This window comes from Phacochoerus africanus, chromosome 5, assembly GCF_016906955.1.
Source record: "Phacochoerus africanus isolate WHEZ1 chromosome 5, ROS_Pafr_v1, whole genome shotgun sequence".
Classification (NCBI taxonomy): domain Eukaryota; kingdom Metazoa; phylum Chordata; class Mammalia; order Artiodactyla; family Suidae; genus Phacochoerus; species Phacochoerus africanus.
This window is the reverse complement of record NC_062548.1, coordinates 45,815,726-45,829,334: the sequence shown is the minus strand read 5'-3', so window position 1 is coordinate 45,829,334 and position 13,609 is coordinate 45,815,726. Positions and strand designations below refer to the sequence as shown.

Here is a 13,609-nt window from a genome sequence, read left to right as displayed (position 1 = left end):
AACCCAGAAACCGTGAGCAGGGGAGATCACAAAGGCAGGACACTGGACACGCGTCTGCAACTGAGAGACCAGCACTGAAAAGCACTGTGTATATATACAGACTCCGACCTCAAAACCTCAGGCTGGGGGCGTTCCCATCGTGACTCAGCAGAAACGACTCTAACTATGGTCCATGAGGACACAGGTTCGATCCCTGGCATCTCTGAGTGGGTTAAGGATCTGGCGTTGCCACAAGTTCTGGTGTAGGTCGCAGATGCCACTTGGATCTGCTGTGGCTGTGGCACAGGCTAGCAGCTATAGCTCCAATGCGACCCCTGGCCTGGGAACCTCCACATGCTGTGGGTGCAGCCCTAAAAAAAAAAGAAAGAAAGAAGGACACACACACACACACACCTACCTCATGGTAATTGCAAACCAAAAATCTACAACATGCACACAAAGAAGCAAAAGCATTCCAAACACAACAGTAAAGACAATCATCAAATTGCAAGAGAAGGACACAAACCCAAATGCAAAACAATGACTAAAATGGCAATAAAACATACATATCAACAACATCCTTAAATGTCAAAGGACTAAACATTCCAACCCAAAGATACAGACTGGCTGAACGGACTCAAGACCAAGACCCACATACATGCTGTCTTCAAGAGACCCTCTTCAGTTCTAGGGACACACACAAATCCAGAATGAGACGATGGAAGAAGACTTTCCAGGCAAAGGGAAATGAAGAGAAAGCTGGAGTTGGAGTTGCAATACTCATAGCAGACAAAACAGACTCTAAAAGACAGTTTCAAAAGACAAAGAAGGTCGTACACCATGAGCGAAGGACCAATCCAAGAAGAGGAAAATACAAAAACTGTAAATATCTACACACCCAACATAAAAGCACCTCAACGTGTGAGGCAACTACCAACAGCCACAAAAGGAGAAATCAGTAATGACACAGTAATAGCAGAGGGCTCTAAAGCCCCCTTACAGCAATGGACAGAGCATCCAGACAGAAGATCAATGAAGAAACGAAGGTCTTAAATGATCATTAGACCAGACGGATTGAGCAGACATTTGCAGGACATTCCATCCCAAAGCAGCAGAAAACACGTTCTTCTCAAGTGCACACGGAACATTCTCTAGGATAGATCACACTCTGGGCCACAAATCAAGCCTTGGTACATTTTAAAAAACTGAAATCATACCAGGCATCTTTTTTGACCATAACGCTTTAAGACTAGAAATCAACAAGGAAAAAATTGTGAAAAACAAACATTCGGAGACTAAACAATATGCTACTAAACAACCAATGGATCGCCAAAGAAATAAAAAAAATACCTAGAGACAGATGATGATAAAGACACAACAATCCCAAACCTACGGGATGCAGCAAAAGTAGTGCTAAGAGGGACGTTTATAGCAATACGAGCTTACCTTGGGAAACAAGAAAAATCGCATATAAACAACTTATCCTTACACCTAAAGCAACTAGAGAAAGTATAACCAAAAAAGCCCCTCACAGCTAGTAAAAGAAATCACACAGATCAGAGAGGAAATAAATGAAATAGAAACAAAGAAAACAACAAAAAAATCAATGAAACTAAAAGCCGGTTCTTTGAAAAGATCAACAAAATTGATAAACCCTTAGCTGGACTATCAAGAAAAAAGAGAGGACTCAAATTAATAAAATTAGAAATGAAAAAGGACAAGTTACAATGGACATAACAGAAATACAAAGGATCATAAAAGTTTACTACAAGCAATTACATGCCAATGAACTGGAGAACCTAGGAGAAATGGACAAATTCTTAGAACAGCACAATCTTCCAAGATTACACCGGGAAGAAACAGAAAAGCGGAATGGACCAATCACAACACGGAAACTGAAACGGTGATTTAAAACCTCCAACCAACAAAAGTCCAGGACCAGACGGCTTCACTAAATCCTATCAAACATTTAGAGAACAGTTAACACCTATCCTTCTGAAACCATTCCCAAAAACTGCAGAGGAGAGAACACTTCCAAAGTCATTCCATGAGCCCACCATCACCCTGGTACCCAAACTTGACAAAGATAACACACACAAAAAAGAAAATTACAGGCCAACATCACTGATGAACATAAATGCAAAAATTCTCAGCAACGGAGTTCCCGTCGTGGCGCAGTGGTTAACGAATCCGACTAGGAACCGTGAGGTTGTGGGTTCGATCCTTGGCCTCACTCAGTGGGTTAAGGATCCGGCATTGCCGTGAGCTGTGGTGTAGGTGGCAGACGCGGCTCGGATCCCGTGTTGCTGTGGCTGTGGTGTAGGCTCCAATGAGACCCTTAGCCTGGGACCCTCCATGTGCCGTGGGAGCAGCCCAAGAAATGGCAAAAAGACAAAAAAAAAAAAAAAAGAAGAAGAAGAAGAAGAAAAAAAAAAAACATATGATGCGGAACAACAGATACAGAAAAAGCTTCTGACAAAATCCAACAACCATTTCTGATAAAAACCCTCCAGAAAGTGGGCACAGAAGGAACCTACCTCAACATAATAAAGGCCATATACGACAAACCCACAGCGAACATCGTTCTCAATGGTGAAAAGCTGAAAGAATTCCTGCTACAATCAGGAGCAAAGATAAGGATGTCCACTCTCACCACTTTTATTCAACACAGTTTTGGAAGCCTAGCCACAGCAATCTGAGAAAAAAAAAGAAGTAAAAGGAATCCAACTGAAAAGGAGGAAGTGAAGCTATCACCGTTTGCAGATGACATAAAACTACACATAGAAAATCCTAAAGATGCCACCAGAAAACCGTTAGGGCTCATCAGTGAATTTGGTAAAGTTGCAGGATACAAAACTAACACACAGAAAACTACTGCATGTCTATGTACTAACAATGAACAATCAGAAAGAGAAATCAGAGAAATAATACCATTTACCATCACATAAAAAAGAATAAAATAAACCTACCTAAAGGGACAAAAGACCTTACTCTAAAAACTATAAGACACTGATGAAAGAAATCAAAGATGAAAAAAAAAAAACAGATGGAAAGATATACCATGCCCTTGGACTGGAAGAATCAGCATTGTCAAAACAACTATACTGCCCAAGGCAACCTACAGATTCAAAGCACCAGTGGAGTTTTTCACAGAACTGGAACAAAATATTTTAAAAATTTGTATGGAAACATAAGAGATCCCAAATAGCCAAACCAATCCTAAAAAGAAAAATGGAGCTGGAAGAATCAGGATCCCTGACTTTAGACTACAACACGACTGTTATCAAAACAGTATGGTACTGGCACAAAAAGAGAAATATAGACCAATGCAATAGGATAGAAAGCCCAGAAATAAACCCATGCACCTATGGTCAACTAATCTACAACAAGGGAGGCAAGAACACACAATGGAGAAAAGACAGTCTCTTCAATAGGTGGTACTGGAAAAACAGGACAGCTGCGTGTAAAAGAATGAAATTGGAACATTCTCTAACACCACACACACACAAAACTCAAACTGGATGAAAGACCTAAATATAAACCAGACACTGCAGAACTCTTAGAGGAAAACATAGGCCAAACACTCTCTGATATAAACCACAGCAATATCTTCTCAGGTCCACCTCCTTGAGTAATGAACATAAAAACACAAATCAACGGATGAGACCTAATTAAACTGCAAAGTTTCTGGACAGCAAAGGAAACCCTAAACAAAATGAAAAGACAGCTCACAGAATGGGAGAAGATATTTGCAAATGAAGCGACTGACAAGGGATTAATCTCCAAAATAAACACCTCCTGCAGCTCAATACCAAAAAAAAACCCCCAAACGACCCCATCGAAAAATGGGCAGAAGGTCTAAATAGACATTTCGCCAAAGAAGACATACTTATGGCCAAAAAAACCCACAACAACACATGAACAGATGCTCAACATCACTAATTATTAGAGAATGAAAATCAAACCTATGAGGTACCAACTTACACCAGTCAGAATAGCTGTCATCAAAAAATCTGCCAACAGGAGTTCCCGTTGTGGTGCAGTGGTTAACGAAACTGACTAGGAACCATGAGGTTGCGGGTTCGGTCCCTGCCCTTGCTCAGTGGGTTAACGATCCGGTGTTGCCGTGAGCTGTGGTGTGGGTTGCAGACGCAGCTCGGATCCCACGTTGCTGTGGCTCTGGCATAGGCTGGTGGCCACAGCTCCGATTCGACTCCTAGCCTGAGAACCTCCATATGCCGCAGGAGCGGCCCAAGAAATAGCAAAAAAGACAAAAAAAAAATCTGCAAACAATAAATGCTGGAGAAGGTCTGGCAAAAAGGGAACCCTCTTACACTGTTAGTGGGAATGTAAACTGGTACAACCACTAAGGAAAATGGTATAGAGGTTCCTCAAAAAACTAAAAATATAACTACCATGTGATCTAGCAACCAGAGAAAAATTGAAAAAGGCACACGCACCCCAGTGTTCGCTGCAGCATCATACACAATAGCCAAGACATGGAAGCAACCTACACGTCCATCAATAGGAAAGGATAAAGAAGCTGTGGTCACATCATCAACAGAACATCATTCAGCCGATAACGAGAACCAACTGATGCCATCTGCAGCAGCGTGGACAGACCTAGAGAGCAGCATACTAAGTGAAACTAATCAGACAGAGAAAGACAAAGCCCACTTATCACAAGTGCCACAACCATCGCCAACGGATCCCGTGAGGAATGAAAAGGAGCGAGGCGACTGCACTTGGCACTCCGTGGGTGAACCGTGAAGTCTCTGCTCAGTGACGGAAGGGGGACACGGAGGCCACGTGGTGTGACTCCATCTGCGGGAAACAGCCAGAGCAGGCGCGTCTGCAGAGACAGAGGCAGAGAGCAGGTGCCAGGGCCTGAGACGGCATGCGGGAGTGAAGATGATGACATGTCTAGACGTGGATGGTGGTGGTTCCCGTGCATGGGAAAGCGTCGCATTTTACGGTGTGTCAGTAACGACGTTAGTAAAAAGCTGCTGGGTGAAACACGTGTCGATGAAAGGGCAAGAGCCTGAGACTGGCCTCAACGCTGCCAGGGAGGGGAGTGCAGGGCGTGGGGGTGCGAGGAGGGCTCACCACCCACCTGCCTCCCATGAGGGTGGGCCTGCCCACCTGAGAGGGTAGGACGCAGACCCTGCCAGCAGGGTGAGGCCAGGGTCCTTCTCACTGCGTCGGGGCGCTTACCAATCCCGGCCCTAAGCAGGCTGAGTCTGCAAGGAGGTGGGGACAGCACGTGCGCCTCTTCCTCCAAACAGGCTGCTGAGCTCCCGTCATAAAACCTTTATACACAGGCTACTCCAACAAGGAAGCCCACTGGGTGAGTTCTCTCAATACACAACCTTGCTGAGCAGAGACGGGGAAGGGGCCGACTTTTAAAACCTCTCCAAGAATGGATGTTTTACCTTTTTCTTGGCCACACCCATGGCATGTGGAAGTTCCCAGCCAGGGATCCATCCAGAGCCACAGCTGCGGCCACATCAGATCCTTAACCCAACTGCACCACAAGGGAACTCACGACCTTTTACATTTTTATCAGAACCAACTGGAGACTGAAAGCTGAGAGGCCAGAGCCAGCCTCACCCAACCCCCACCACCTGCCTGCCGCCTGGCACCACAACACAGTGGCCCTGTGGCAGCTGGGCTTGCAGCCTCACTGCCATCACATCTGCTGAGGGCATTTGGAGGAAAAGCGTTCTTTTGTAAGGTCACCTGTCTGGACTATGAAATTTCAAGGCTGCCCGACGTAAGATTTTAAAGTACAGGTGGTTACATCTCACTATGCGAAAAGCTAAAGACGCATCCTCAGACGTCTACAGCTTTACCCTACTCGTAACAGCTGGGACTGCTTTAGACGAGGTGGCCAACCCTGGAACCACTTTGGGGAGTGGTCTGTTGTTCATTCTTTAGAGAAACTCAAGTTGGCCTTCTTCTAAGAGACCCGGAGTTTGCTCCAAGGAGTCTGGGTAACGCATCTCCCCAGGTGGGAAGCGGGAGAAGCGGGCAGGAGCCGAGCCAGCCTCCATGTGCCTGTCTGCAGCCCCGCGGCCTCGTCCTGCCCCAGTGACAGGCTGGCTCCTCCGTCGGCTGGCTCCTCCGTCACAAGTGCCTCTGACTGGGCAACCACCGCAGGTTTCCAGCCACTTTTCGCCTGGGGAGAAGGCATCAGGGACGAGCACTTCAGCCTGCTCTCCCCTGACTGCGGACGGGCCAGCTGTGACTCTGCAGAACCCCCGCTGTCCTGCCCAGCGCAGAGAGCATCCCAGAGGCCCACTCAGGAGGTGGGTGGCCAGGGACTCGCTGGAAGCGTGCTCTTTCAAGCCAGGCCTGGCAGTACTGTGCGGTGATGCTGCACGGAGGCTGGTGGCATGGAAGGCCGGACAAGCTGGAGCAGCGCCCCCGACCCGCCGAGGCCGCGTCCCTGCTCCTGCCCGGCGGGCACCCGGCCTGGTGAGCCACGCCTCTGCCAAGGGCACAGGGCCTCCACACAAGGGCAGAGGCTGCCCTGGACCTCATAAAACTGTGCAGGAACTCACTTCTACACCTCAAATCTGTCTACACCTATAAAAGCGACAGGGCCATGAGCATCCGTGGATGTCGCCGTGTTTAAGGCCAAAGTACAGTTCTGGTGCTTAAGGGTCTGAGCGCGGCACCGCGCAGAGCCCCTCCCTGCGCCGCTGAGGTCCATCCTCGTCCCTCCCCCCAGAGGTGAGCGCCCTGGCGGCTCCCGCCACAGGAAGGGCCCTGGAGCCAAGCTCCTGGAGATAATCCTTTCTTCCTTGTGGGGGGGCCGGGAAGGTGGGAAGAGGAAAGTGGGCTCCACAGCCCCCCTGAGGGGCAACAAAGGAGCGCTGCGGGCGTCCCGCCACAGCAGAACGCAGATAAGAGTCAGAAACCCAGCTCACGGAGTTCCGGTCCTGACGAGGATCCAAGAGGACGCAGGTCCAACCCCTGGCCTCGCCCGTCCACGGGCCCCGTCTGCTGGCCGGGATCGTGCTGTCAGGCGTCTCCTCGGCCCATGCATCCATGCTGTGTCCTCGTTGGAGGGGGTGGGGCGGGCGTCCACGCAGCACGGTCTGTCCTGTGTCCACGTGTTCACTTAGTTGTTGGTTGTGTCGCTGTGGACGCGTGTGGTTTTCGGTGCCGCGAGGCCTGTCCTTTTGCTCTAGGCGTTTAAACTTCCTGGGGACCAGGGACACTGAAAAGCGGCAGCCAGAGCTCAGAACGTGTCATGGTGGAAGCCCCAGTGGCCTCGCACTGGACTGGACGGTGCTGTTCTGCTGCAGGGGCGGCTGGAGCCCAGCTGTCCCTTCCACGGCTGTGTCTTCAGTCAGCACCGGCTCGTCCAGGGAGCGGGATTTTTTTTAGGGCCGCACCTGAGACATACGGAAGCTCCCAGCCCAGGAGTCGGACCGGAATTGTAGCTGCCGGCCTACACCACAGCCACGCAGGATCCGAGCCGCGTCTGCAGCCTACACCACGGCGCCCGGCCACGCTGGCAGACGGGCACGTAGGGGGCGAGGCCCGGTGCTGACCCGACACGTTGACAGCAGTGCTTCTCCTCCCGAACCCACCCCCATCAGCAACGAGAAAACATCAGACACAGCCAGCCGGAGGGACCGTCCACAACCTGCCTGACGGTCCCCTCGCCACTGGCCAGGCACCGAGATGAGAGCATCTGAGACGCTGTCCCAGCCCAGAGGAGCCCAGGGGGCAGCAGCGACCACGTCAGCAGGCCTGGACAGGGTCCAGGACGGGAAGGACTGAGGACACGTGGGTAAGCGATGGGGTCAACACCGGCTCAGTAAGTGGGACAAATGCACCGTCCAGTCCAGAGCATGACCGCGGGCACCGGCATGGGGACCCAGGACCTCGGCACGCTTCTGCGGTCATGCAGTCAACCTCAAACTGTTCCAGAAACAAAGCTGGCGGAATTTAAAAGCCCAGGCAGCTGGGCAGCAGGAGACCCGAGCCTCAGGAGAGGCACCGCCAACCCCGCAAAGGAAACACAGGAAGCACAGCCATCACCTGAAGGCCGGTCCAGGAGGGACCTGCCAGCCGAGCACTGGGACACCCAGCGGGCCAGCCCGAGGCACCTTGCGGTCAACCCGATGCCCGGTCACCTCCCGCCCCGTCACACCCGCCAGCACTGTGTCCTCTGCTGACAAGGCCTCCTCTCTAAAACCCAGACGGGACCAAGCGTGTCACAGAGCTGTCCTGCTGCCTGCCACTGACGACCGTGACGCCTGCTGTCGCCTGGTTCCCAGGCACCATTAAACCAAAGCCTCGTCCCACCAGGCCCGACGGTGCCACCTCACGGGGTGTCCAGCCACAGGAGGCCGGCCTCGCCCTCGCTTCCCTTCTGGCAGAACCGCCCGCGTCACCTCCTTCCCCAGGCGCAGGAGTCACAGGCGTCAGCCGCTGCGCCTGGCTGCCTGCTGTGTCCTCGGGCAGGAGGCGGAGGGCTTCTCCAGCGAGCCGGGCAGCAGAGCCGCCGCCTAAGCAAAGGCCGCGAGGGAAGGGCACCGCTCCCTCCCCTGCCTCTGGCCGCCCAGGTCCAAGGCCTTCCCCACCCAGCCCGCAGCTCCACCGCCGGCCAGCTTGTGAGTCTGTGGAACAGGGGGCCCCGGGGCCGGGGTCGCTCCCACCCCCACAAGGCGCCTGACAGCAGCCCTGGTCTAGAGGCTACAGGGCCAGCTGCCAGGACCTGGAAGACCGAGCCTGAGTCTGCCTGGCCTTCAACCCCGGGTGGGGCTGAGGCCCATGATGACGGCGCAGTTCATCCTCGCGGATCTGCCCACGAGTGAAAACGCCACCCTTTAACTGCTGGCCTTGGATGGCGGAAACGCAAAGGAAGCTGGCACACCTGTTCCTGACCAACCTCGGGGGCCTGGGAGCAGGAGAGCCGACGGCCCCTCCAGACTCAGGCCAACCGGTGCTGGCAGCTATGGAAGGTTCCAGAAACACTGGGTCAGGTGAGGAGGATAAAGCCTGGTGAGAGACAGGTGAGGAGGGGAGAGTCACGAAGAAGTCCCAGGTAGCCCCAGGGGGCCACCTGGGGGGGCAGGCCGAGTGTGGACGCACTGACTTGTGGAGCTGGGGGGCACAGCCACAGCGACAACACGGGCGGGGCGTTTACGGGGCCCGGCCAGGTCTCAGCGCGCTCAGGGCGGGCTGAGAGAGCCGCGTGCCTGCTCCCGCAGCCACAGCCTGGCCCCGGGCTACCCGCTGCCTCCAGGGTGCAGCTCTGGGACAGGACCCTGAGAGCCGGAACCCGCGGGGCACACGACCCCAGCCTGCCCTCCGCCTCGGCGCCCTTGTTCCCACCACGAGGTGGGATGGCTGTGATTCCCCTCCTCCCTGCCACTGCCGAGACAAGGTCATAAGGAGGCTTTTCTGGCTCTGTTGAAAGTGTCGCTTCCCAAGTCTGAGGACTCAGGTCATCCCCTACAGGGCGCTGCCCGCGCCACCGACGCTGCTCCCCCCACCGGAGGACCTGGCCGTCGCCACCGCGAAGTGGATTCATGGGGCTCCTGCCGGCCGAGCTGCGCACACGCTGGACCACGTCGGGAGGGCGGTGGAGGGCGGTCAGGGTGTCAGCACAAGCAGGCCGTCGGGGAGGGTGACTTGCCACGATGCCTTGCTCGGCAGCAATGGGGACCACACATCTGCTGAGAACACTCCCCTCCTGCGCTGGGGCTTCGTCGCAGATGCTGGCCGGGGCCAGCAGGAGCAGAGGGGGCGCCCACTTAAGAGAAGAGAGAGGGGCTCCTCGCGGAGCAGCAGCCACGGCACACGCGAGCAAGGCCGGGCAGGTGCCCTGCCATGAGACCCAGACACAGGGGCTGCCGTGCCGGCAGAGATGTGCCGCATGCACCTGCCTGGCGCCTCCTCGCTCCACGGTCACTTCCTGTCCCCCCCAGGCCGCCAGCTGGACAACACTTGAAAGTCGTCCCGTCAACAGTGTCCATTATCTGAGCATCTCACCCCAACAGATATCCTTTCCTCTCAAGTTACAATAAACAGGACATGAAAGAAGAGCGTCTCCCTCACGCCGGGCACCAAGGTGAGGAAAGCCCGGTTTCCACATCTGCGGCCTCCGTCACCCAGTCCCTTTTCGGCCTCACTCTGAACACCCGAAACCAGCATCCGTCAAGGATGCCTGAGACCTCTTCCAGACCGAGGGGCCTGCCCCCAACAGCCTCCCCTGGGGTCCCACGCCTGGGCCCCAGCAAGCGGCCTGCAGTCCAGCCAGGAAGACGGATGTGTGGCATCAGGGTCTGGTCAATAACCCACTGGTCTCCACTGACAGGTCGCTGTTTCCTTTTAGATTTTTCATCTACGACCCGCAAGGTGTCACTCCGAGGGCTGAAGTGAATTCGAGCCACATTTCTTTACACACCGGGTGGAGGACAGAGCGTCTCCTCCCGTGAAAAAGTACAAGACTCCAACTGGTCACACGTACGTCGACCTGTTTTCAAACGCCGCTCTGACCCGCTCACGCACGACGTGACTGGAGGGAACAGTGTGTGAGGTAAACCCGCCCGTGGTGCCGTTTTCCCAGGCGTCACGTGTGGTCCTGTGCACCAGCCTCGAGGACACTGCAGAGGGCCCCGTGTATCCCTCCATCAGCCGGCTGTTAGAATGGGACGAGGGAACCTAGAGCGCTCTCTCCTCCGACCCACGCTGAAGTCACATGTCCCTGAGTTCCCTGGAGGCCCAAGGGCTGAGGGTCAGGCATTGTCAGTGCAGCAGCTCAGGTCACTGCTGTGGCGTGGGTTCAACCGCTGGCCCAGGAACTTCCACATGCCACGCTTATAGCCAAAACCAAACCAAATCACATGTCCTAAGGAAAAGGAGCCACTAACCAGAGAGCCTGGAGGTGGGCAGCGATGGCCTGCGGCCACCGAGAAGGCCGGACGCCGAGGTGAGAGCACCCCGGGAACGCAGGTGGGGAGGAGCAGGTGGGAGGGAAGGAGCTCTGTTCACCTCACAGCTGCCTGATGGGCCCCAGGGCCCGGCGCCGAGTGGGCACCAGCCCTGCTTCCACCCGTGCCGCCTGGGCTTGAGGAAGCAAAGGCCGTAAGTCAGATGTAAATGCCTTTCTCCTGGAAGCCGACAAGCCTTCCGTATGGAACTGAACCACCGCCGGCGTCAGCACATCCTGGCCGCCAGCCACTGGGGACGCTGCAGCTGAGCGGCGCCCGTGGCTGCTGCCTCTGATTCACAGGCTCACGCCAGGCAGCTAAGTCCCCGAGCCTCGGCCGAAACTCCTCCCCTGACAACCAGCGTGCTGTGGTCAACACAACGCGTCCACACCAGGCTCCCAGGAGCACGGACAGCAGGTGGGGTGAGAGCTGGGCCTCCTCTGCACACTGCACTGTGGGCAGGTGTCTTCTGCTGTGACACTGGTGTCACTCGCACTTGCTCAAGGACCAGGGCCCAGACCACAGGAGACAGGATGGGGCCCATGACGGTAGCTGGCACACGGGACAACCTTGGGACAAGATAAACTGGCAAGTGGCACTGAGGACTCGGGCGTCTGGGTTAAAACTCACTCACTGTTGTGGACCACAACCTCGGCAGCGCCCCTGATGTGGGCCAGCACCCCAGAGCTTCAGGCCTCCCGATGAACCTCCCCCCCGAGACAGAGGCCCCAGCTGTGAACATCTAAGCAGGAGCCCAGAGCTGCCCTACCTCCTGCTCGTCTACACGGACAGCACCCCCCCCACTTCCTGCTGGTCTCCACGGACAGCACCCCCCCACTTCCTGCTCGCACCCCCCACTTCCTGCTCGTCTCCACAGACAGCACCCCCCACTTCCTGCTCGTCTCCAAGGACAGCACCCCCCCACTTCCTGCTCGTCTTCTCAGACAGCACCCCCCCACTTCCTGCTCGCACCCCCCACTTCCTGCTCGTCTTCTCAGACAGCACCCCCCCACTTCCTGCTTGTCTCCACAGACAGTGCCCCCCCCACCTCCTGCTGGTCTCTACAGACAGTGCCCCTCCACTTCCTGCTCGTCTTCTCAGATAGCACCCCCCCACTTCCTGCTCGCACCCCCCCACTTCCTGCTCGTCCTCTCAGACAGCACCCCCCCACTTCCTGCTCGTCTCCACGGACAGCACCCCCTCCTCCCCATCCTCCTCATTCACACAGACAGCACCTCCGCCTCTGCCTCCTGCTCCTCCTCACACACCACAGCCTCCTCCACTGCCTCCTTGTCTACACACGCACCACCCCAATCCGACTCCTTCCACGTCCAGGGAGATGCCACCCTCTCCCACACCCTACTTTCCTACAGGACAGGGACCTGACCCCAGAGCTTTTTGTCGAGGCTTCGCCTTTTCTTAGAGCATCGTCTGTGCTTCCTCTGGTAGGTGACTCTGCCCAAGGGCTGGAGCCCAGAACCTGAACCAGGGGTCCCCCCTCCGCTGTGGGTTCAAACCTGGCCTGGGCTTCACAGCCCCTGGACTGTCACCTGGGCCTGGCTCAAGCTGCTGGCTGCACGGACGCCCCCATCTGCATGCCCTCGGGATGCCCCCCTGCCAGGGAGCTGCCCCCCTCTTCTGATCTCTTGGTGCTGCAGCGGGGCTGGCCTGCCCCGTGCCCCCTACGGCAGGCAGCTCCTCTCCACCAAGGAAGGGGCAGCTGGGGGCAGGCGCGGGGCCGTAAGAGCCCAAGCCAGGCCCCGCCACCAGAGTGCGCCCAGCAGCCCGCCCAGCGACGGCACCTCCATCCCACGGTGCCTGCTGGCTCTGGGAGGCTGGCGCCATAATCTCAGGCACGGCCATGGCACCCCCCAGAATCCCGATGACTCCCAAAGGAGGAAGGCTCCTGGGGGCCAGCCGTGCCTACTGTGGTCTAACGCAAACGGTGGCGCTGTCTGAACTAAGGCAAGAAGGAAGCTCGCCCGGGGGCTCCTGCTGCCGAGAGGTCTCAGGGCCCTCTGTGGGGGTGCCATTCCCAGGGCCTCGGCTTACCGCACCCGCCCCTCTTACCAGATCTGCCCCACGTTGACCAGGGACATGTAGAGGAGCCAGAGAGCAGCCATGAGGGCCATGTTGGCACAGCCGGAGACCAGGACGAAAGAGGAGATGCCCAGCCCGAGGAGCGCCAGGGCGTCCAGGTTGGAGTCCATGTGAGTCCAGTCCAGCAGCCAGAGGACAGTGGGGGTGGAGCTGACGGCGTCCCAGGTGCGCCCTCGGAAGTGCTGCTGCACGCGCCTCAGGTAGGCCCTGCAGGGCAGCAGCCCCCTGTCGCCAATCAGCTGCTTGTTCTGCTGGAAGGCCACCAGGAAGGCCACGACTGGAAGGAAAAGGAGACAAGAGGCGCGTGAGGGCAAGAAGCCCTCTGCGGACACCCGTCCGGTCTAGGGGGCTTGGCTGGGCGGGACCAGGCAGTGTGGCCCACGGTTTGGAACCAAAGCATGGCCTCCGGGGGTCTGAGCGCTTCACAGAATCCCGGTATTTGAGGACCCAACCTGAGACGTCACCACGTAGTCTCTGAACCACGTGCCCAACCTATGTGCACTGCATCTCCTCCCACAGGGTACACGTGGACACGAGAGACACACCACGTGGTTTTGCTTTTTTTGGACACGAGA

The 13,609-nt window shown here is 55.8% G+C and overlaps 1 protein-coding gene across 4 annotated transcripts in view; it reads right to left on the bottom strand.

The window, feature by feature from the left end:
* Positions 1-13,609, bottom strand: part of LMF1 (lipase maturation factor 1) — an 88,803-nt gene that overhangs the window by 59,301 nt on the left and 15,893 nt on the right. For 3 of the 4 annotated variants that reach the window (XM_047781030.1, XM_047781029.1, XM_047781031.1), the window contains exon 2: positions 13,005-13,311. In XM_047781030.1, the coding sequence (XP_047636986.1) occupies positions 13,005-13,311 (307 nt within the window). Of the gene's footprint in view, positions 1-13,004; positions 13,312-13,609 lie in introns of those variants that run through there. The other variant, XM_047781032.1, reaches the window with a different exon arrangement.